Below are 25,637 nucleotides of genomic sequence, written 5' to 3'. Positions count from 1 at the left end.
TCTATGATTCTAAGTTCAAGAGGACCCCAGTACTAAAGATCAAACAACTGACAAAAATTCAGCCTACTGTGTTGGGTATGCAGTAGCGACTGATTTACATGTTGGTCTGGAGGTATATACAGCAAAACAATCAGGCCTTGATATTCTCAATTAATATTCCCCGCAATGTAGTTAGACTGTTAATGTTTAGCTCATATGCACTGAAATGCAAACCTTCTTTTCCAAGGCTGTCGGGCATTACCTTTTACCAATGTAGGAATATGATGACTAGCATTCTCCTTTCTCAACAACAAAATGAGACAGTGCACACGTGGTTCAGCAGAGAGCTCTCCTCTTGAAGGACTGGTATCGGGTGAACTTGAAGTCTTGCTAGGGCAAAATACAGCAATCTGAAACAATAAAGGCCAGATTCTACTACTAAACCCAGGTGTAATCACTATAGGGCTCAAGCAAATCCTTAAGTTACAATGGCATAACAAGATTCAACTTACCAGCTGAGCTATAGCAACTTCCAGTAACTGAGTGTTCATGTATTATCTATTCATGGGACAGAGGAACTTAAATTAAACCTCAGGGAAGAAGCTCAACGTGAAAATGTTCTGCCCTGGAACTGGGCTGTGCTAAAATCACTACAGTCATACCTCAGCTGATATGTGGTACCATCCTAAGTCACTCATGCAAAAATGATCTTGAGTCCCAAATGAAGGGATGATTTTTCAGAAACATTTAGCACCAAAGAACACATTAAAGCAATAGATGCTGCTGCCAACTTCTTAAGTGGCGAGCATGTTCCAAATATTTGGCTATTTGGGTTGTAGTATTTCGTAAATAAGAGTTATGTTTATTCTACAAAACATTATGGGCAGGAAAAGTGTTCTTCCTCAGGCTTGGTCACAGAACAAGCAGAAAAGAGCAGGTTTGCACACAGTTTAATTTGCAAAATGATGCATTTGCTGATTGACACAGAAAACAATCCTAAGCATGACAATTTAAAGTAAGGGGTCCACTCTTTTGTAAGAGAAAGTGTCATACCATTCCTAGGTGATCTATTGTGTAAGAAGTGCAGAACTGGACTTCTTGCATATGTTAAATTTGACTGAAATCTTGCATTTATGATTATTACTGCTTCCTGAGGCTGACTTGTCAAAATGCCAAGTGTGCTTGTCCTGGTTTCAGCTGGGATAGAGTTGGTACAGTGCTGTGTTTTGGATTTAGGATGAGAATAATGTTGATAACACAGGGATGTTTTAGTTACTGCTGAGAAGCGCTTACACAGAGCCAAGGCCTTTTCTGCTTCTCACACGGCCCCACCAGCAAGTGGGCTGGGGGTGCACAAGAAGTTGGGAGGGGGGCACAGCTGATCCTGACTGACCCAAGGGATGTCCCATGTCATATGATGTCAGGCTCAGCATAAAAATTGGGGGAAAGCTGGCCAGGGGACCGCTGCTTGGGAACAGGCTGGGTGGTGAGCAGTTGGGTTTCTTTCATTTGCATCACTTGTCTTTCTTGGGTTTTATTTCTCGCTCTTTTTGTCATTTTCCTTTTCATTACATTTTATTATTATTATTATTATTATTATTATTATTTTATTTCAATTATTAAATTGTTCTTATCTCAACCCACGAGTTTACTCACTTGTACTTTTCCGATTCTCTCCTCTATCCCACCGGGGAGGGGGAGCGAGCAAGTGGCTGTGTGTGCTTAGTTGGTGGCTGGGGTTAAACCGCAACAGCACTCTAACTTGAATCTATCATCATGTTACACAGAGCTTCAAAGAAAAAAAAATTTGTAATTTTTGACAAAAGAAAAGCTCTTTTTGCAGCCCATCTGAATGCATTAGACTAGGAGACTTCATGCTGAAAGGCCATAAGCTGTACCAGAGAGACTACAAAGTACATAACCAAACATCAGTTTGTTAGATGAAGACTATTCTCCTGAATACACATTTGCAGATCAGAAATTGTTATTTTGGTTTATGGGGCTACTGCCTGCTCTTGCTTATTTTGAAATCAATGGTAAAAATCATGTTTGCCTTAGTACGAGGAGGCCCGACTGTAAATTTACACTTCTGTTCTCAGTTAGAGGCTGAGGGCTGGTAGGATTTTCTTACTAAAGAAAAAAACATCACTGAAAGCAATCAGAGTACCACTCACAGAAATACAGAGTGCTGGCTAGCTAGTAAAGAGAGAATGAGTGTCCTTGAGAACACTTACTAGAAGTGGGTTGGCTCACACATCCATAAGTTCACAGCATAATTAGTTTCAGAACAAGTGGTAACCCGAGGAGCACAACTGAGCTATGCATTCTGTCCGGTACCTGACTTGTTGTCATGCTTAGCACAACGGCTTGCTTGGGTGAAAGCTGCAGCTGTCTGATTCCTTGCAGAACAAACCCCCGACGAGTACAGACCGAAATCACGTTGCCATACGCATGAGGAGATACCAGAGGTGACACCATCAAAAAGATGTCCCCTAAATCAAGAAGAGGGTAAGAAAAGCAGCATATTATTTCCACAGAAGCTGTGGTATCAATGCAAGGCAACTCTCACAGTGGCTAGTTCCAAGGTGAAGCTCATCCCAAATGGTGACACTGTATTTTATGGTTTATTTGCTCTATCCAGCTCATAATGACTGCTATCGGAGGCCAGCCTAGGATGGAAAAGCTTATGGCATCGGTAATATCTTCATGAATCATCTACCCCAGACAGTCTGTCTCATCAGGTCTATGTAGCTATCTATGAGCTATTCATCTACCTTTGAGGTATCTATGCTCTCAGTCCACGTGCTAGCTGTGCGTCAGCTAGCACCCCTGCCACGCTGCATTTGAGCTGTTACCCTTACAGCTGGCAACCTGACAGCAGTCAGGTCCCTCAAGGTCTAAGGACCTGATAAGCCTGACCACACTGATGAATAACTAAATAAGGTCAAAAAGACCAACTGGCGATTTGTCCACCATGAAGTGTGTGAAGCAACTCCTGTCACTCCTCACTGCTATTATTGGTGGTCCTAGCTTGTAGCTAGCTTCTACAGTCTTGTTCAGCACTACCTTCTATTCCTCTTGTCCCTTCTTTAACCTTCATCCCAGAGCTTGCCTTGTGGCTCAGGCTCCTGACTCTTTGGACCAGCCTGTGATCATGACCTCACCTCACTCTTTTGTTTGGTGCCATCTGTGGCTGCAGAGGTTCCTGTCCTTGACTGTAAAGGTATCAGCCTGCTCATCCACTAGGTCTGGCTGCTTGTGCTCTCCTTGTATCCCTCAACCCAGCAGATAAGATTGTAGAAGCAACTGGAATTTACATTGAATTAGAACCTTGGGTTTTTAGACTCCTGTTTTCTAAGTTGAACCCCAAGCTCACTGCCAACAGGGTGGCAACGCATGCTATGAGCATGCTCAGGAGAAAGAGCCTACAACACCTCCTGAGCAGTGTATAATCCCCATCTTAGGTACTACAGGACAAGCTCAAGACTTTTCCCTCAAGCCTCTGATCTACCTGAGGTGTTTGCTTCGTCCTAATCTTATCTTGGGTCTCTGCTTTTACCTTCACCTCCATTATTACACTGTCCTAGTCCTAATAGAGCTTTTTTTTTTCTTCTATACAGAATGTACATTCAGATCACCATAACCTGCCAAGAGTGAGCTCTGAAGACAATTGTCAGTACCACTTGTACGTGGTTTCCTCTACACTGCCCTGTTAATTTCTGTTAGCTCTAACTAAATGACATAATGGGGCCGGAAGTATTTTAGTCTCTGTGTCCCAGTTACACTTTGTTTTGGGGGTAGAACTATCAGCAGTGAATGTTTCCTTCCGTTCTAGACTTTGTGACATGGGTATCTGCCCCCACAAGAATCTGACCAAGGCTCAGCTTGGTGGTTCAAAGCAATGGTAACAAAACAAAGGAAAGCTTGTTTATTACTAAGGATGGGACAGGCAGAATGTTTCTTCGCCTAAAATTTCTATTTGATTTTGATTTTAATATTGCAGGCTTTGAGCCAGGCTGACATTAGTGCATCATTCATTATATGTGAACTGTCAACATTTAGGGTTGCAGGTGGTAAGATTTTGGTTCCTCTCTAGTTGATAACACTTAAAAAAAAAATTCACATACACCATAATCATATCCCAAAATCAACGAGAATACCTGCTAGGGTCAGTAAAAGTTTGATTACTGAGAAGCTGCAGATATACCTGGTGGGAGCAGCAGTACATTTGTTCTGCTTGCTCTGCATGGGTGTATCTTCCTGTCTCCAAGAGAAGCTGCTGGAGACCTGGGGGAAGGAGTCACTGAATGCTTCCTTTCCTTAAAACCCCATAGGGTGTCTGCTCCCAGACCAGATTTTCAGCTTCTCTTCTGAGAGTCATGTTAGCTGTGACAGTTATCTATCTGAGGAGCAAAGCTTGAAAGTGACTTCCTGAGCCCAAATACAGATGGAACGTGGTGTGGTGTAACTCGGCAGCCCACATCAAATGTGAATCATTAATGGCCATAAAAGGAAGGGGAGGCATAAAATCTGACTCATTCCATCAGCAGCAACCAGCTGCCATCAATACCAATCCCAAATAACACAGAGCCAAGGGCTGTCTGCCAAGCTACTTGAGTTGAGACCTTTTTTTTTCTGCTTTCTCCCTTCTCCATTTTCTCTCTGTCACCTTCTGTCACTTTCCACTCCTTTCATCTTTTTGACTTATGCTTTCATTCTTTTCTTATACTTTCTTTCCTTTGGCAATAAAATTTTCTGTGTCTTCTTTCTATGTCAGTAGAACCCTGCTTTCCTTCTCCCTGACAGCTGCTGAGCTTCCACACCCCTCAGGTTTTTTTTCCTGTGAAACTATATTCAACTGTGGGAGTAGAAACCGGATAGCAATGCTCTGATAGCAATGTCTAAAAATCACTTGTGCCCAAGATCCGCTGTGCCACGCCACACTACAGAAGATTGTCAGCACGTTGGCCCACTACCACAGACATCCCTATACCCCAGAGATCCTTCTTAGCTGGTTATAAGGCCTGCATGCCTTGGCAGGTTTCCCTTGAACACAGTAAGCTACTGCTAGCTAGGTATGAATTCAGAAGCTGGAAGACTACTCCTACAAAGGGAAAACAGGGATTTGCGCCGAGTCAGGTGATAGCCAGTTAATATTAGCCCCATGAAGTGCTTTCTTTTCTGACTGTGTGGTCAGTCCTGCCCTGAGTGAAGTTTTAACCATTACACACCCACGATGATGGTACTGAACTTGTTACCAGCAGAGGTAGGTGATCTCTAATCAGATAAACATGCAGTTTAAGGACACTGTGAGGTCTTCACATGACTGTTTCTATGATGAACAGGCCCCTATCTGCAGAGATTTCCCGTTGGGTGGTTTTTAGTTTGGGGGATTGTTTTTTTTGTTTTGTTTTGGTTTTTTTTTTACCCTTCAGTGAAATCTAAGCCGCCTACAGGACTCTAGCAGCAACTCCCATGAGGAGTATGAGGTGGTAACACTCCGCCGTCACTTCATTTTAGGCAACGGTGTTTCACTAGAAATTCATTCCTGGCTCTAAGCTGGCCAGGTCTCAGCACTGAGCAATCCAGGGAGGCAGAATTCCCCAACACAGGTGGGCTGGAGTAAGGTAATATTGTCAGTGAAGGAGAACCACAAAACCTCAAGATTCATTCCTAACACTGACCTTTGGTAGTCGAGACAAGCATTGCTGGAGGTCGAGACAGCAGCATGCCCTGGAAATCAACATTTTCTTCATCTGCTTCGGCCCTAGTTGATGAAGGACTCTGACAGCTAAAGAAAGACAATAAATACTAAAAGCTGTTATACCAGGCTCTGACACAAACCTACTTTCTGCAACAAACCCAGGGCCACAGAAGCTTCTCTGGTAAAACTGCTTTACTGGAAAAGCCATTTCAATCCCTTGTCTGTGGCATGAGCTGCATCAAGGTCTCTCTGACTGAACATCATCTTATATTACTACCCCCCAAGGCTCTCTGTGTTCATGTAAAAGCAGCTAATGTAAAGCAGCGAGCTTGTCAAGGAAATCTGGGAATCAAGAAATATGTCAGGCTGTCTTACCAGAGCTTTTCCTACCCAAAATACATCATAGTTGCTATTCACTTCTGGTTCTTTAGCCAGCGTTTAACGAGTTTTAAAGGTTCATGTTGGGCAACAAGCACTATTAAGTCTGGCAGAGATATTCACGGCAGTGAAAAGTCTACAGCATTCCTGCATATCCAAAAGGACCAAATCACAGCACGGTGTGGTTCTGAAAGGCAGGGACGGACAGCAACACAAACTGTAGTCGGTGAAACAGTTTGGCTAGGTCTGTGAAGTACAGGCTGCTCAGGCAAACCTGCCTGCCTCATCCCCTGCCACCGAGCTGGCTGGAATACACCCTGCTTGTTTGCTCCCAGGGGACCATGGCATTTGCAAGTATAATACCATGGCATTTGCAAGTATAATCTGAGTTGCAGTTTGTATTCTTGTCTCCCAATGGACCAAATTGCCAGCATTACAAGACAGACAAGTGCATTATTTAGAATGTAGCACCACTCTGGACTGGCTAGCTTATACTGAAGGAGCAGAATTCATCACCTTTGTAAGAGGAAAAAAGCATCCCTGATGAAAACAAACAGATAAAAAAAGAGAATGAAACTTTGCCAAACTGTTTTTTTTTCAAATCTTAAAAGTAAAAATGATGAGAGTCACTGTTCATGGCCAAGCAGAAATGAACTCTGACACACAGTTCCTCCATGAGCATCAGATTAATTCTACACGGGTGCACTTTGCCAGTCTGCAGAAAGCACCACCAGGACTGCAGAAGACCTCACCTCTAGCCTGCTGCCACTGACACAGCGTGCCACGCTGCACCCAGTATCCACAATTAGCCGGGATCTTTAAAAATCTGTCCAGAACTTACAGGTGCAGGGCCTTGTCTGAGCTTTCTGCAGGGGAATTTCACCACAGCATCATTTATTCAGTTCAGCAATATTGAAAGGAGATGTCCAGGGCCTGAAACCCCAGTGTAGAGGCTGGCATCCCATGTGATTGCACAGGCCTGCGTGACAAGCATGACAGATAGGGAGAGGAGATATACAGTTTGATATCCTCCTGGTTGGTGGAAATTCCTTGAAGCCCTAAGCCAGGTCTTTTGATAAAGCACTGTAAAACAAATGCTTCAAAAGCCACAGATCTGCCTCAGCTTGGAACAACCACAGGGGCGTCTTTCAGAAGCCAGAAAAAGACAAGTGTATCTTTTCTTCCCTCTGCAGGCCAGCCTACTCTGATCCTCCAGAGGAAAGGGACCTCTGAGCACAGTACAGCCCTTCATTTACAATGTGCTTCCTGGGTCTGTAGGTTTGAGTGTCTGTCCAGGAAGCTGCAAGATTGTCGGGAAGGGAAATGTTTGTTTTGTGCTGTAGAAAGTACTCATTTTCATCGAGGAAAAAGCTGCTGAGAGGTCTGGGAAAAGAGTGCTGGGAAGGAGTGCAAGAGTCCAGGCTACCAGCTCAGCCTTTCCTCTGCCTCTCTGGAGGCACAGGTGGTGTGTAAGGGCTGCTCAGTGCTGACTGCCACAGAGCTGCTGAAGCTTTTCTCCCTGCCACCCAGCCCTTTCCCTCACACACCTCTGCTCTGCTGAGGAAGGCCAACAGCAGGCATTCTGTCAGCCTAAGATCAATGTTACAAACCAAGCAACTTGAAGATTAAAAAACATTAGCTAAATCCATTTCTGTCCGAGATAGTCTAAGTGAGTCTGTGGGAGCTGTGGTTCCTCTCCCTGTAGGACTACACAGCCTAGCGCAGACGGTCTATGTCGCATGATGGATTCCTAGACGCTTAAAAGCCCAGTTCCTTCTGCAGCCGTACCCAGACCCATCTGAGAGCAAGATTCCAGACTCCTGAACCTCACTTGTTCCCACCACTTTTTGGCACCCTATTGCTATGCCATCAGTTCCTAAATTGCATTTCTCATGCTGACTGCTAGAATTAAAAGTTTATAAACCGTCCTTCATTGTCACACACTTCTGTCATAATCCTCCAAAGAACTATTGCCATCCGAAGGCCCTTATCTCTAATCAGTTGATATGGATGGGACATAGGGCAAAGCTAGACCAGGCTTTCAAGCAAAGGGCCCCTCAGTGGCACACGCTTGCAGCCCTCCTCCAGCACCAGGCACAGCTGGAAGAGGTCTCAGATCAGTCTGATCAGATGTTTCAGGCATATAGGGCCCAAGAGCAGGTGCTGCAAGCGTATGAGTTACAGGCCTAGCCACCAGGGAACAAGGGATAGGTAGCAACTGCAGGAGTCCCACACCTGACCCCCTTGACACATCTATTATGTGCTGCAGAGGAGACGGTCCTGCGAGAGAGGGACTTATGCAGACTGTAGTAACTTGGTTGGAAATATAAAAGCAGACAGATTGCTCCCACCCTGCACTCTTGGTCACCGAGACCTTTAGCAGAAGACTGATATGTAAAGACAAAGCACGCTAGCTGCGTGCCTGCCTGGCCTCCATGCCACGCTTTGCCTGTGGGAACAACCACAGTTCAAAAACATCCAGGGCCATCACCTTGCTCTGTCACATCGGGAAGCCAGACCCAGGACACCAGCAGGCAGCACAGCACACGTAGCCCTCGCTCCAAACCAGAGGCACAGCTCCTCGTGCACATGGCTGTCCAGGAAGGGCAGGTAGACGAGAGGCTCCGCTGGGCTCCTGCCGTAGATGGCATTGATGGAACTGCAGTCCGTCACGCTAGCCAGCCGTGGGTCAGATGGCCCAACAATACTCTGCAAGGTGCTGCGTGCTTTAGGCCCTCTCACGCCTAATGCCAGCACTGGTGGCACCTTGCCAGTCTTGGAAGTATAGGAAGCAGGCAGCTTTTCTGTGAAAGACAAACACATGCATGACTAAAACATGGAACAATCCGCCCCAAGGTCATTCATTTCACTCAAGTGCTCTTTTCAGTTCTGTCATAGGCAGACTTCAAAGTAACCTGCTGGTTACCTGTCCTGTGGGTGATATGCTGGCAACCAGCTGCGTGTTTTTACCCAGTAGTGAATCTGACATTATTCACGTTAGTCTGTTAAAGAAAGGGGAGTTGGTTGCCTCATATTTGCTGTGGAAAGGAGTGTACACAGGGTTAGTTTATACGGAGCAGCTGATACACTAGAAGTCAACACTTCAACTTCTTGTGCAGTACGGTAGTCATGCCCACAAGGAAGGCTGGGGGATTAAAGGGGATTAAAGGGGAGATAGGACAAGAATATGAGTCTGTGTTTTCTGTTTCTATAATTTTTATCAGATATGGGAACGCTGGGAAGGGGATCACAAACTGGAAATTCACAGACTTCTTTTCTAGATTATTTCATTCTGTATCAAATACAGATTTTGTACTATGTTGTAAGGCAACATTTCCAGGCAAGTATTTGATTAGCTGCCCTTATTTCCCTGCCAGGACTTGAACTGTGGCTTCCCTTATTTCCTGTGCAACTCTTCCCTATGTCTCTGATGAACCTTTCTCCATGTCTACTGTCAGCGTGGTTGGGGTTCAGTAACTAACCCCAGAATAAGAGCAAGCTTGGCTCCTCCACAGTTCTTAATGCAGATGTTAGAAAAAGAAGCAAGGTGCATCACTTTCTTCCTTAAGGTTTAAAAACATATTCAATTACATCATTTGTTGCATAAGAATCAGAAGCCAGAACATAAGTCTCCAGAGCAGGCAGATAATGCAGAAACTGGCTGTAAATATTCAAAACAATCATTTTAAAGTTTTCAAGCTAAGGGTAAAAATCTAATTTACAAACTTGCATAGCAGTTCTCAGCTCAAATGAATTGTCTCTTCATACGAAATGTTCCTAAATAATGGTGCGTGATACAAAGCACTGAAGCAGATCTGCTGCCTGTCATCTCCTAATAATGACTGGTGATTTTATGGTTTTCCTATTCATTTCTGGAGTCCTTCTTCATCTCTCCAGCTATCAGTATGAATGTAGTATGTGTACAGCGCTGAAACAACTGCAACTGCAAGCTCATTTCGAAGGCAGTCTGCTCCTATTGTTTTCAAATGTAAAAAGGGGCACAGAGACTGGAGAATTTGTCTCCGATTAAGCTGGTCTTTCCTCACCTTCTGCCCGAGGAGAACTCATTTCTCTCACTCTCAGCCTGCCTATACCTTTCCCCGAGAGAAATGTATTGCCTGTATTCATGGTGGTATCACGTACAAAACTTCCAGAACTTCTTGGCTTAAAAGAACATACAAACCATACCATACTGCAGAAGTAATCTCTGTACTTTGCAGCTAATTTAATGCCTGATGCTCTAGAGTTATATTGCAGTAGCAACTCCTAATATTCCATACACGCTTGAAGATGGGCTTCATTATTTCACAAATGGAAAAAAATAAAGACTTGAGTGGTACATGCCAATATTTGAAAACGTTGTGTCTAATGTTCAAGACTTAGTAATTTGAATTCAAAGACCCTTATCACTTTTGTTTGCCTTATCTTCTTTGTCTCCCATCCCAGATCATCTTCTAGTGGCAAATGCGATGTTTTGGTGATGGCTTGTCAGCCAAAGCAATTAGAGGGTGGCTAGATCAGTACTCTTGTCCATGCTTCTGAAGTCACATAGGCAACAGGATGGGGGTGAATTGTGGAAGGGGGAGGCTGGATTTTCTGCAGCTAAAACCTTCAGGAAAATCAGTGGGAACTAATTTAGTGTATTTAACTCACATGAGTCTAACCCTGAAGCTTAGGGCACTACAGTCTGGGAAAGATTGCTGCAAAGGAACATCAACTAAAGCAGTTTGAGACATAAAAATGTATCAAGGGTTAAAAATTCAACTAATGAATATTCAGCACTGGGAACAGAAGGAAGGAAACAGCCCAAGATCTTTTATCATTTCTTTTGGGAAAGATATTGGAACTGACAAAGCAACACTCATGTAGATCTGACATCCTCTCCCCCATGCCCACAGCACCACATCACTCTTCATCTGAGTACATTTACAGATCTTTGCTTTCACCTCAGTATTGTCACACAATGGAATCTCTGAAGGAAATGAGACCTCACCTGAGCTAGAGAGGAGCACATCCTGCTGAGGGTAGAGCAGGCGGAGTCCACAGATATCCAGACCAGAACTGAGTACCAGCTGTAACATGTGATGGGTAGCTAGGGGACTTCGGAACAGAGTTTCAAACAGCAGTACCATGGCAACCTGAACACAAGAGCACATCAGAGAAATGAGCCAAATACTTCCAAGTCCTCAACGACCACACAGCTGTGTCTCTTCTGCTCACCTTTAGTTCCTATGCTTTATCTACATTGTAAGAGCTACAAAGAGGCTTTCTTTTATTTTATGTTTATGTGCAGTTCAGCAGTGTAGGCTCTTAGCTTCAGATCAAATCATAACTATCTATGATCATTATGACTGAATCTATTTCTGCTGATATAATTGTGTCTTTTGTCCCATAAACCTATTAGTAAAAACTGCAAGTTCTCTGGGGCAGAGACTGAAGCGTATCACTCCTGCTGTTTAACTTCATGTACTTCAGAAAGATAGTAAATTATAATAATAGACAAACTGGTTGTTCCTTTACACCTACAAAAGTACCAAAATCAACATAAAAAAAAAATAAATCAAAAGGCAGACAGATCACTGGTATTGTCCCAAATTTACATTTTGATATCTTCTTTACCAGACTAATCTAACTCAGCCCATCCCAGCATGTAGGAAGACATACACCAACACGTACTGAATGTCTGTACCCAAGAGGGAAGCAAATTACTATTACTTTCCCATCAGAAGAATCATATTGTTTCAAAAGCAAGCGTTTTACCCCAGGAAGTTATGTGGTACAGTGGGTAATAAATTGTCTAGCCGTAGATAAGACAAGCACGATTGTACTGGCCTCAAATTTGTGCATGGTTCTCCTGGATGTAAAGCAACACAACGCTATCCTCAGCAGCAAGCTTTATGGCTGCAGTGAATGCCAAATGAATTCATCACTACTGGACACTTTAAATGAAATGCTACTCCCCCATAAACACATTATGAGGCTTATACCATCATGATAAATGAAGATATAAATTTACTCAATTCATTAAAAAGTGGTCTAATTAGGAATAAAAGCTCCATTTCTTTATGTTCATCCAGCTCAAGCTCTCCTGATGTTAACCCAATACTCACAGCAGCCAGCGAGGAAGTATTTTTCTGTAGCTGCTATGAGAGTCCCTGGGGCCTGGTTGCCTGGGCTCAGGGCCAACTTCGATAATGCAGCCATCCAGCACTGAGAAACCCCAGTAACTGCCTGTCTCCCCTCTGCTGAGGAGCGAGGCATTTGGCTTTGGTCTCTCTCTGACCTTGGTTGCAGGCATGCCTTGGCCTAGTCTCATATGTCACTGGTTCTGGCCGTTATCCTAACCCGCTGAATGGACTTTCCAAGTTGGCCTTCTCAGTGTGAGCTGTCGGCTGACCCTGGTTACTGCTGCTGGACCTGCTCTGCTCTTCTTGCTTGGGTAATGTGGGACTGCACCCTGCCCATTAGATCACTGGCCCTGCCTGCCTTGCTGTCAGTGTCAGCTCCTGGCTTGCCTTCCGTTGCAGAGCACCCTGCCCTTGCTACGAGAAGGTCTGTACGGACCCACTAACAGCACTCCTGAGGCAACTCGAGAGCTGTAATGAAGACATGAGGCATTTCCCAACTGTGCCACAGAATCACAGAATAGTAGGGGTTGGAAGGGACCTCTTTGGGTCATCCAGTCCAACCCTCCTGCCGAAGCAGGGTCACCTACAGCAGGCTGCACAGGACCTTGTCCAGGCGGGTCTTGAATATCTCCAGAGAAGGAGACTCCACAACCTCCCTGGGCAGCCTGTGCCAGGGCTCCGTCACCCTCAGAGGGAAGAAGTTCTTCCTCATGTTCAGACGGAACTTCCTCTGCTCCAGTTTGTGCCCATTGCCCCTTGTCCTGTCACTGGGCACCACTGAAAAGAGCTTGGCCCCATCCTCCTGACACCCACCCTGCAGATATTTATAAGCATTTATTAGGTCCCCTCGCAGCCTTCTCTTCTTCAGGCTGAAGCCCAGCTCCCTCAGCCTCTCCTCGTAGGGGAGATGCTCCAGTCCCCTCACCATCCTCGTAGCCCTCCGCTGGACTCTCTCCAGTAGCTCTTCATCTTTCTTGAACTGGGGAGCCCAGAACTGGACACAGCACTCCAGATGAGGCCTCACCAGGGCAGTGTAGAGGGGAAGGAGAACCTCCCTCGTCCTGCTGGCCACACTCTTCTTGATGCACCCCAGGATCCCATTGGCTTTCTTGGCAGCCAGGGCACACTGCTGGCTCATGGTTAACCTGTCATCCACCAGGACACCCAGGTCCCTCTCCGCACAGCTGCTCTCCAGCAGGTCCACCCCAAGCCTGTACTGGTGCATGGGGTTGTTCCTCCCCAGGTGCAGGACCCTGCATTTGCCTTTGTTGAACCTCATCAGGTTCCCCTCTGCCCAGCTTTCCAGCCTATCCATGTCACGCTGAATGGCAGCACAGCCTTCCGGTGTGTCTACCACACCTCCCAGTTCGGTGTCATCAGCAAACACTGCTGAGGGTACACTCTAACTCTTCATCCAGGTCGTTGATGAAGAAGTTGAACAAGGCTGGGCCCAGTACTGACCCCTGAGGGACACCACTAGTCACCAGCCTCCAACTAGACTCAGCGCCGCTGATGACAACCCTCTGAGTTCTGCCATTCAGCCAGTTCTCAATCCACTTCACCGACCACTCATCCAGCCCACACTTCCTGAGCTTCCCTAGGAGGATATCATGGGAGACTGTGTCGAAAGCCTTGCTGAAGTTGAGGTAGACAACATCCACGGCTCTCCCTTCGTCTACCCAGCCAAGCGCCAGGTATCTTCAGCTCCTAGTTATGGACTTCAAGCATCTTCTAGGAGCAAGCCTGGTACACCCTTAACAACCGGTTAGGCTTGCTGCACGTTCAGGAAGAACTTAATTTACCTGCATCACCTTGAATCCACGCTAACAGGAAACTGAACTCTGTCAGGTCAAACATGCTATGTTTTGTCTTGCAGAAGAGCTAAGAAAGGTGAGTTACCATAGTAAACAAGTTACCGTACATGGGTGGAGGTCTAGCACATTTTGGTACACACTCCTAAACAGAGGTAAATGTCAGCTAATTTAAGTTACCTTAATCTTTTCTTCCGGGGTAAATCAAGTAGAATTACTTCCTACTTGCTCATGTAACACATACACAGTTACTGTAGGTCAGGCAGATAGTACCAGAAGCTTCATAATTTTTATTTTAATGTTTCTGAGAGCAAGTTTAACAAATGTTGTTTTGTATATTGGCTTGCAGTCAAGTGGTTTTGGGTTATCAGAATTTTGTCTACAGTTACTGATTTGCACCTGGTTGGTAGCAATTTCTTCAACCCGCACATTTCATAGTTTAATCTCCTGTGGCTCAGAGCAATCAGCACATCAATACTGATGGCACACAATACTCAGCTGATATATTTAGGTCTGAGTGAGAAATACGTCAAGATCAGTACTTGTACGAAACCTCAAGACTGAAATATTGCAGGTCACTTCATCGTCTCTCAGCTTCCCACATCGTCCCACAAGTCAGAAAGGAGTGGTTTGTTTGGTTTTCCTTTTACCTCAGTGTCTATATCTCTGCAAGCCTCGATGTCGCTGCTATCAGGGAAGTATTCTTCATCAGTTTCAACTGTCTGCCAGTAAAATCCGTTTGGCACTGCAAACACCTTCTCCACTGCCTGAAACGCACAAAGGACAACTCTTACCTATATGTTATCTTGATCCCTCAAAATAAAAGGCTAGGAAAAAATAATATTTTATGGCTAGACAGCATATAAGGATGCACATCAGTGGATTAAACTCACTAGTCCAGTGTTGTTAATCTATCATTTGCTTTCTTACAACCATACCACTAGCTCAAATTAAGTGATATCCCAAGAATATGAATCTGAAATTGCTTCCTGAGAGACTGGACACTCCCAGGGTCCAACCCAGAGACTCTCCAGCACGCAGAGTACCCACTGACACAAACAAGAGTTGCATGAAAAAGGCACTGCAGGATCAAGCTGAGCAGCTTGAGACCTTGATTCTCCATGACTGCGCTGAGCATCCAGTGGAAAAATGCTTTGTTAAAGGAATGCTCTAATTAACTAATCAAATGGAAGGGTAGGGAAAGAATTGCATGAACTTCTACATGCCTGTAACCAAAATAGGACATTTCTCCTGTGCTCATGTCACCACAAATGACAGATATCTGTAATTTTTATTGTGCCACATACTCATGGATAGGCAAAAAGACTCTGGCATTTAGGTCACAGCTTCACAGAAGCTTAGCATTTCTCAATCTCAGCATCCTATTTTGTTTCTCCTACATTTTCTGGGTAGCCAAGCAAGCAACTTGTACAAGTGTAAGTTTAAGGAAGTGTCACTCACGAGAAATTGCTGTGACTGCACGTTCGGTAAGCAAGGTCATAGTCCAGGAACAAATATAGCTTTTAAGTCATGTTTGTCAAGTTCTGGTTTGGGAAGAAGTGATGTACATAGCTACACCACAATGGGGCACTCCAGAAATACAGATGCATTCAGGTAGATTAAAAAAAATATACAAAAATAACTCCAAAAGAACAACTGTGATTTTTGAGACATAGATTTAGGTGGTGCAAATCAGAGTAGCTTCACTAAGACCCTACTTTGATTCACAGCTGTCATTAATCTGTCCTCATCTCATGTGGACAGAGCTTTTCAACAACAACAACAAAAAAGGAATTAAATTTCAACATGGTCTCATCAGGACTTTTATTATGGATACAAAATGGGCTAGCCCTGCATGAAGAAGTGTCCGTTCTGGATTACAAGGTAAATATAATGCTGTTTAATTGTGTAATCACCCGAGAGATTTTTTTTGTGCTGCTTGGCAAATGATAGGTACTTCATATAATTCTACATGTTAAAAAACAACAACCAGAAAATGAAATTAATTTGAATAATATTAAAAATGCTCTGACATCTGCCTTTCTGCTTCAGCAACCTTCCTCTACTTCCTGTGCTTCATGAGATATTTGCCTAAAAGCAGAACTGGGGATTTCACTTTTCAGTCAGTTTCAGTCAACACAACTACAGCAAACCAAGAGCTTTGACATCTCTCAATGTGTTTGTCCATTTCGTCCTGCAATTCATCATTCACCAGCCTCCACTTGTGATATAACTCTAGGCTGCTGTGGAAAATATCATCAGAGGAAAAGCAAGAAAACGTTGATTTAAGGAAACAGAAGATCTTCTCTGTTTCCAGTGTTTGCTGCCAGGACCTGCATGCAACACTGGCACAACGTAGTGAGCACAGACAAGGCCTATAAAATGGGGATGCAGCAAAACCCCAGTCTTCTGGGGTTCAAGCTGTTCCTTGAATAATCCTCAAGTCTATGAACTTTCAGAAAGAAGGAAAAAAGAAGCGACAAATGTGGTCAAATCAACTCCAGCCTGCATTTCCATAGAAACCTCCATTATAATCATCCAGCCCTAATTAGGACACAGAGGACGCAACTTGGGAAATTCAAGGTAAAAAGCCGACCTTTAGGGAGTACCATGGTGTAAGCTGTGGATCAGCTCTAATCCCAGGCACGCGGACACACGGCCGGCCTCCCTCCCCGCCAAAGCAGGGATCTGGCCACATCTACCAGGGAATCAAGGCCTGTGGAATATTGTTACTGGGATCTGTCAGATTCTGTTCTCTAGCAGCCAGTCTGAATGTGATTTCACAAAGCAACAGAATATGAAACTTGAAAAGTCTTTGTTCTCCTAGAAAATCCGTTTCCTCATGGGTAAGAAAATACACATAGATACCTGCAGTGCAACAGCGCCTGCTTTTTCCAGTCTAGCCAGAACGTGCCAGTGGAGGAGAACTCCTGACATTGCCTTCCTATGCAATGTGCAGGAAAAATAGGAAGAAAGCAACTTTCCTGTTCATGCAGGAAAGAATTGCCCCACGTCAGTTGTTAGAATATTGAGACGATCCCTACTTGACATATAATGCAGAATGACCCTCAGAAGGCAGCTGCATGACCCCATTCTTATTGAAAAAATTTTGGCGATTGTGACACTATTTATCTTTATCCTACTTTTAATGTTCCACAAAGAGAGTGAGGACAGGCGTGCGAATTGTATTGGTTTCACCTCAGGGCTGGTTCCCCTCTTGTATCTCCAGCAGCATTACAGTAGCAGCAAATCTTGAGTGCAAATGCAGCAGTTCAGAAAGTCTCTCCCAGGCTAGCTGATGCATCATCTCCAAATGCTGACCTGTCTCTTGGCGGGGGAAAGAGGAGACTCCCTCCCCATGCACTGCGCAGAATGGCAAAAAGGCAGTTCAGCCTTTGACACCTACCTGAAAATTCCTCTTCTCTAAGGCTCTGCAGACTCAGAGCACTGTAATAATCTCACACCTCATTGAAAAGGCATTGCAGTAGGGAGGAAAGGTACCCTACAGGTACCCTACAGTTGGCCAACGGCCCCAGGGATACTCTGACTTATGCTGTGACAGGCTTCAAAACCCAGAATCATTTAAGCACAACCATTTCCATGACTCTGTCTCCCCCACCCCTCACTGTAAGAAAACAGGGCTTCTTACAGCGCTGGTATCCTCTCCATCCATACCGCCACGACCAGAAAGAGCAGGAAAGGAGGGCACATCCATTACCTCCTATTTGCAGGGTTTTTTGGTCAATTATCCTTTCTCTTATTTGTTTTGGGAGACAAATTCTGATCTCTGCTACCTTAAAACAGTGGAAAAGACCAATTTGTACCATTTCTAGGACTGAACACACACCATTTTTTCCAAAAAGCATTAAAAAGAAACCCAGAGCTACTGCTTTGTTTCAGACAATATTAGTGAGATGAAGCCAGACAGCTATGGGAAGGAAATCCACAGCAGAACAAAAATGTGTAGTAAAATACTGAGCAGAAACAAGAATAAGCAGATTGTAGAGAAGACTGGAGCTGCGTGCAGCAAAACCATGAATCTTTAATTGTCATACAGGAATATGACCACTCTTCTTCTTGCTTACAGTGTATTTTGATCCTGTTTCCAACAACAAAGAAATAGCTTTTGCTGTCAGATGATCTGAGAGAGTCTTTTAAGTTGCAATGAGTCTTCTAGACTGCTTCCCAGCCACCACAGGCAAACAGAAACTGCAGGAAGAATTTCTATGTACTCCACAATCTCATCGTACAGGCAAGGTACATTTCAATGCAAAGATCTGTTCAGCCATTATCACTATGAGACAAGACCAAATCCCTTGGAGCAGGATGCTGCATCCTCCACTACCTGCAGCGACAGATTGTAAATTCTATCTGTATATAACCTCTCCCTTTCAACCCCACTGACCACACCAGTGGCAGCAGAGAAAAAGCGTTATTCTCACTCTAGCAAAGGCCTCGATGCTAACACACAGGCAAGGCTCACGTCTGATGTGATTCACCGAATCACACCCCTGAATTGGCAGAATTATCCTCATACTCTCTCTTCTACCTGCTGTCAAGAATCCCCATGCATTAGTGAAGTATTCCTTGTGGAATTCAGATTAACACAACTTTGAACTTGTTTCCTACACATCTTCCCTCCTCACTGTGCATGCTCACTTCAAATGGCTACAGGATCTAGTATAGGAAATGTGGAAGAACTGTAGGAAGATCCCAGGCAGCAAAAAGGCTGGGGATAGAAAGGGCTAATTGAGACCTTTGCCACTGAAAATGTACGGTTCCATTGGTTCCAGGCAGTTTCAGGATGGACCTCGCTTTCCCTTGCACCCTTTCTGGATAAGGAAAGAGATATCTTAAAACACAGATGAGAAAGGATGAGACAATAACTTCTACCCTTTCTGCCCATCACGCACAATACTAATGGCTTGACAGTTCTTTTAAGCTGCTCTTTTCTGAAATAATTACCAATGGCCGCAATTTAATTGTGAGCTATCAAATTTTAGGAAGAATGAAAATTCATAATGGTTTATTCCTCCCCAAGCTATGCCTTCATCTTTGTGCCAGCTGTGGTAGACATCATCATAGTCCTTTTTCCTTTGAAAGGTTAGGGTTTTTTAGTTACAAATGCCAATGACAGCCTGAACTCCCGGCCCCACTAAAATCAATGACAACTCCAACAGGGCTCAGCTAGGGTCAGGATGTTACCTTCTGCCTCATAAAGATACAACCACGCAGCTATCCTGTGTCTGCAGCTATAGATTAATTTCTATAAATGCACATAAATGAGGCCCCAGGACAAATGTCTCACCCATAGACAAGTCATATCCATGTGGAATCACCAGTCAATGGACATGCTCTCACTAAAGCTGTTGGTACAGCTTTGTCAGGGTGCATAGCAGACTTAGGGTGCCAGACACATGAAACCTGGCCCTTAGCACCAACTCAGATAAAGACAAGACACAAGCAAGATTTGGAAAGCAAAGGGCAGGATGAACCTGTCCTAATGAACCTCCTGTTTTACAACTTTAGTCTGGATTTCAAACCATCAAGCTGCTGGTTGTAGAGGCCGGCACCTGTCTCAACATCCTGCTGGGTCTGGTTTGTGGAAGCAGATGCTGTTCTGGGTGGTTTATCCCTCCCTAATGCCCATTTCAGCTGCACAACAATAAAGTTTTTTAAGCTGTGGCATAAGGCTCAGCAGAAGCTTCAGAGGAGGAAAGCACAGCCCTGAGCCATACACTAAATCTGTGAGCTTACAGCAACATGTGGATCAGGTCTAACAGCTGACCAAATTGGGTTGCACTCCAGGCAGCTCAGTCTGCGCTCTCTACCCACAAAACATTACATGGTCTAGTTTAGGCACTGCTCAAAGCTGCTGGTTTGCTCCTTCTCACACAGCACGAAAGGAGAAAGAGAGAACACATGGGGCAATAACCCAAAATCAAACCAGTGTAATTGCCAACATTACACGGCACTGAACCACAGCATATTACAGTTATTACGATTTGAGAAGTGTGAAAGGCGATGCCTACATATCCAAGGGCCTGAAGACAGTAGGGTGAAAAGGTGATGTGGTAGTAAGTGGCAGTTCTCGGAGCAAGTCTTTCATTAGCATGGAAGTTAAAAGAAGTTATAGTAAAAGGCAGTGGAAGATGCTGAAGCCCCTCGGCAGGGCTAAGGCCATGATGACTAAACAAAAAAAACATTACATCATTCAAACACTAAAGCTCACAGTTTTGTTGTTGAGCTCGTGCTAAAACACAGATTCACAAGATCCTGTGGAAATGCCTTTCTCTCCCTCTTCAGAGACTACCCACAGTTAGGGCAATCACATGTCTAAATTAAGTGCCCTAAGTGCACAAAGTAACAAGTGATGCATCTGGGCCCACCTTTCCACAGCATGAAACAGTAATTTATCATTTTCTCAGCAAGGCACAGCTCTTCTGCTACATGGTTATTTCAGTCTTGAAAAAATGTTTGCAACTTTCAAAGTTTGTGCGTAGCTGTATACATGTAGAGCTCCTCGGTAACACAGTTGCCCTCAACTCTCTAGCAGGGAAATCCCAAAAGTCTGACTTGGTGTTACAGAAATACCACATTAAAGAACTGCTGTACTTTCTGCGAGTCCACTCCCATACATCAAACTTCCTGTTAGTTCAGTCTGTGCTGTTTGAAGTTTTTGACAGCATTGAGTTACAACATCGGGGCAAATTTAACTCCCTGGATGTGGTTCTGGAATTCTTATCTATGCTTAGGTAAAACTGCATTTAAAGAAAAAAATTAAAAAATAGAGATTTGCTGAAGTGAAATGCAAGGAAGGAACTTTGTGTAGACCTGCCCTTAATCAGCACTACTACCTCAAAATAGAAAACGCAACCATTGCACTGGCAGTCAGCAGGGAAACTAACTGAAGGAGCAGCAAGTAGGTGACTGATCGCCAGGAGGTACAACAAAATCAATTTAGTGGAACTGAAAGAAAAAAAAAAAAATCTCATTCACCTTGACTTAGGGATGGAGGATCTTGCTTGAAACCTCACTGACACGCTCACCCATGCAATACTGCTGTGCCCTGACTTCTCTCCCATGGCAGGCACCTGTCTAGGTTGGGAGTTCAAGGAGATGCTCTGGAAGGTGACCAAAAAGATGGCGAGCGTTAGGGGCTGCACCCTTTCGGCAAATGTCCAGAACAACTGAGAGCAAGAGAAACCCAGTATGCCTTAATGGATCACACAGGCGGATGAAAAGAAGCATCAACACCGGCTACATATGTTGTCTGTATCCCTAAGGTTAATGCTTGCATCCTAGGGCTTAACAGGAGAAAGTACCTTTATTTTATGTTAAGATGAAGCAATCCTCTTTTTGCTGACAACAGACATTGCATTTAATTTCCATGGGGATTACATCACTCCTAACCTAACCTGGGGTTGTAATGACTGCATTGTGAGTCTACTCTTCATAGGAAAAGTGAATTACTGCAGATTCATAGGCCATATGCATAGCATCAATAAAAAACCCTCAGAGGAAAACAGCAAGAGAAAACCAGTCTGTTTGGGGTCCAGAACAGACTGAAAAAGCAACAGACAAATTGACTGCAAACAAGACATTGGCTCATGCACTAAAAAACCATGCGCTTAAAGGTTATTACAATTACTGATTGCAATTGCTCATAAAATCATACACAGAGCTAGTCAGTACACAAGCAGACAGCAATTTTACCTGATGTTCCCTCTCCCTCCACTCCTAACCATTTGTTTCATCAGCATGTCAGGATTTTTGTCTCAGCCTTATCTACCTGGAGCAAAAATACGTATTCACTGCATGCTTTTCCAATACATAGTAGCAGGTTCTTTGGTCTACTTAGTTTTGTATACACCACCTCAAAACAAACATAAGTATATAAAAAGCAAGCGAGGATCACTGCCCTTGTACAAAATCTTCAAACCTATGGAGTTAAAAGAATATGATATGGAATTTTCTATGGAGCACTTTTTGCTTTTGGTTGTATTTCAATGACACTTGGGAACAGCCTCAGTTGGTATCACTTTGTAAAGCTTCAGGGCAGACAACAGGGTTAGCTGCTGCCTGCTGAGAGTCTGGCTCATTGAGCTTTGCTTTGCGAAATCAGCCTTTCTGTTGAATAGCAAGACACATCTATCAAAAAACCATGATACCTAGTGGTCTCAGTGTAATTCAGGTCTGGGAACCTGGGTGGCACAGAGCATTTGAACTGAGGAAAAGAATAAGGTTTTTAAATTGACTCCAGTTTTTCTATGGCATCAAGGCAAAGATCCACCCCCAGAAAGTGCCTGCTATCTTGCTGTTCAATTTCTAATGATTTATAATTTCCCTAATAAAGGATTTGCATAAAAGCCCTGACTGTTTTAAATGATGCCTTATTTTATGCTTTAAATGTGTACAGCAGATTTATCTTTTACAAGTACGTCAGACTGCTTTATAGCACTTGCTTCTACTTGAAAGCCACAGTGACTGCAAATCAACAGCATTAAGCCTCCTTTTCCTCCACAGAAGTGGGATAAACCTTTAGGCAAATTGCTGAGTGCACTGCTAAGCCCTAATCTTTCATGGCATTGATTCCCACAGAGTAATAGTAAACCCCCAAATCTGGTCCAAATTGCAGAAAAGTTCTCGTGCTATATTATTTTCAGAACTAAACTTTGTAGTGAACCAGAACTGCAGTCTTCACCATTCCCTGGAACTGTGTCTCGAGGTTTTTGTTGATTGAGAAATACTGGGAAAAGAACATGATTGTCCAAAGGCTGGTGATGTCATAGGAAAGAAATAAGCAGAACATTCTGTCAAAAGGTACAGAAATCAGATCATACTCAGTGCTTCTTTGAAAACCTGGTCTAAATATTTACACTAACATAGGATATGCTGTTAAAAGCCTAAAAGCAATGCGGAATGCCCTCCAGGAATAAACTCCCCCAATAAGTATAATGAATTCTTGTAACATTTCATTCACTTGAATATTTATTATGGAGCATTTGCTAACCTGACAGAAGTGAAAAGTTAATTATCATTCTACTTATAGACAGCATGAGGTGAACTTTCTTGCAGATATCTCAGGCAGGCAAGTGATTTTTAAGCACTTGATTTTAAGAGGTGCTATGTCCTTGTAATCTCATACACTTCAGTGGAAATCTAGGCTGCTTCAAAGCATTTCTTTTCAAACTCTGTTTAAATCCTTAGCTAAAGTAAACGAGAATATCTGTTAACACTGGAAGAACAAAAGCTATTACTGGACCTAATAAGAAAAAAAATTTCCAGAAGTCCAAGCATTTCTGTACAGTACCTGAGGATCAGGATTAACAGCAGTGATGAAACTGAGCAGGACAGAGGGAATTTCAGGAAGAAGTGGACACAGCTGGTTTTGGAAGTGATCGGCCAGTTCTGCCCTCCACCAGATAACATCCGGAAGCCATGTACAAGCTAGAAATGCAGAAGTCTTCTGGTGAAAAATAGATGTTCCTCGTAGATGATCTCCAGTCTGCAAAGAGTCAATGGTTGAAAACCGTTGATGACAGCCTCAGGAACTTTCTGTTCTGTACCATGCACCTGTAGCAGCTCTTTCCCTGCCTGCAACAATCCCAGCCTCACGCATCTGCCATACAGCTGCACTTCAGCTGCTCTGAACCAAACCCCCCAGCATAACACCCGTCAGCCTCCCAAACCATCACACCCCACAGCCCTGCAACCAGAGCTCTAAGCTTGTCTCCTCACCCACAGAAAGCGCACTCCTCCCATGATCCTGGTATCACCCCACAAAGTCTCTACTCCCAGGTCTAAAGACGGAATTGAAAGTCCTGATACTGTCGGGGTTCCTGACCCAGGAGACGGGACTTGAGAGCAGATGTTGGGCCTTCAACAGTCAGCTACACCCACCAGCTGTGTGGAAGGGCTCACCCCACGGCTTGGGGACATGCCTCCACATAGACTTCACTCAAAGTGCCCCTTGGTGAAGGGGCTGGGGGAATTAACATCACCATTCCACCACAGCTCTCAACACACTCAGACTGCTCAGCTATAAAACTCCACCATGGATGATGACTGGTGAGTTAAAAGCAATCTTCAGTTGTTTGCAAGACACTGGTATAAAATAACTGGCTCGTGACATCCATCAGCCCACAAATTACTCTGAAACAGATACATACCACACTTAAAGGAGGAGAAAACGACATAAACAGGACCATAAAACAACCCAATACAATGAAACATTAATTTGCAAAGGGTTTTGTACGAATAAAAATGAAAAGATGTATTAATTTCAAGATTTTTTAAGAGTGATACTAATATTAATATTTATACATTAATATTGAATACTGCACTGCTAAATTACAGTTATCCACCATTTAACCTCCCCTCTAAGCCTCTTTGTTCTTCAAGATTGGTTCTTTATTAGCAGAACTTTCAGAGAACAAAATCGATGATCTCAGTAAGACCCAATTAGAAATTAACAGAATCAACAATTATGCAAAGCATCTTCTCTACACCAGCCATCATTACACCTGGAAATTAGAGCTCAAGCAGGAAAGGCCTGCAAAAAAGCTCCAAATCGAACAACAGAGATTGCAAGCTCTTCTGAGTCACCACAGAATTGTTAAATGATTGAAGTGTACAGACAAGAACCACGTTGCTCTGCACAGTGCTAGTGTGCCTAATTGGGAATGCTTAGTAGGTTCTTAGAAAGCATACTCTGTACAAATCTAATTCCCATCAGACATGCTTGTAACTGCAGCTTGTCTATCAGCATGCAAGAATTACAAGAGGTGAGTGTATAACCATTTGTTCTGATAACTAGTCAAGAAACCAAAACCATGCAGGGTTGTTCAAGTTCGCCTCGCTTCTATCAGTTGTTTGAAGGAGGACAGAAACAAAAAAACAAACCAAACACCAAAAAACTGACAAAAATGGGAGGAAACATAGCAGAACCACTTCATATAGGAATAGATGCCATCCTAGTTGAACGAGCCAAAAAGCTTACTGATCTGTGCAGAACAGGAGCTTTTGCCTTGAGAAGCTATTATTATATTTGTGTGGATAACCATCAGACCTTGGGATGGACAAATAACATGTGACAAACAATAAAAGACACACATATGACAGTGAAATGGCCAGTAAATTAAGTTGATGGCTTAGAGGTCTGGAATATAGCTCAGCTCCAGTTAATAACAATTGGGGAAAAAAAACCCAACAACCTAAAATCAAACAACAAAAAACCCCAGCAACAACCTATAGTAACATGAAAATATGAGGCTGCCTTGGTCCAGCTCTGGGTGATGAACTGTACCCCATCATGAGAGCTGTGACCTTATATCACACAACAAGCCACAGGATCAAATAACATCAAAGCCAACGAGACAAACACACTCCGCATGTTCCGTCACACCAGGGTTCGGAATTTACAGTGGGGCAAGCTGGGGAAAGTGAAACCTTGCCTTGTTCATACAGATACATCCTTAGGCTTAGTCTAGCAATCCAATGGCTGCTGTAAAAATCAAATTCATATTGTAATCCGAAGAAAATCTATGGACTACTGTCATTTTGCTGCTACTATGAGATATGGGTACAGATACACAGAGAAAGACGGGCATTTCCCTCCTAGCATCAAGCAGGCAC

General features: G+C 43.8%; 1 protein-coding gene across 1 annotated transcript in view; it reads right to left on the bottom strand.

The window, feature by feature from the left end:
- Nucleotides 1-25,637, bottom strand: part of DNAAF8 (dynein axonemal assembly factor 8) — a 97,078-nt gene that overhangs the window by 36,072 nt on the left and 35,369 nt on the right. Inside the window, exons 13-19 of the mRNA XM_075436977.1 lie at nucleotides 23,314-23,508; nucleotides 14,651-14,767; nucleotides 11,055-11,199; nucleotides 8,553-8,865; nucleotides 5,664-5,770; nucleotides 2,317-2,471; nucleotides 242-389 (exon numbers count right to left, since the gene is read on the bottom strand). Coding sequence (XP_075293092.1) covers nucleotides 242-389; nucleotides 2,317-2,471; nucleotides 5,664-5,770; nucleotides 8,553-8,865; nucleotides 11,055-11,199; nucleotides 14,651-14,767; nucleotides 23,314-23,508 — 1,180 coding nt within the window. The remainder of the gene's footprint in view (nucleotides 1-241; nucleotides 390-2,316; nucleotides 2,472-5,663; nucleotides 5,771-8,552; nucleotides 8,866-11,054; nucleotides 11,200-14,650; nucleotides 14,768-23,313; nucleotides 23,509-25,637) is intronic.

This window comes from Opisthocomus hoazin, chromosome 15 (genome assembly GCF_030867145.1).
Source record: "Opisthocomus hoazin isolate bOpiHoa1 chromosome 15, bOpiHoa1.hap1, whole genome shotgun sequence".
NCBI classification, from domain to species: domain Eukaryota; kingdom Metazoa; phylum Chordata; class Aves; order Opisthocomiformes; family Opisthocomidae; genus Opisthocomus; species Opisthocomus hoazin.
This window is presented reverse-complemented; position numbering and strand designations above follow the sequence as displayed.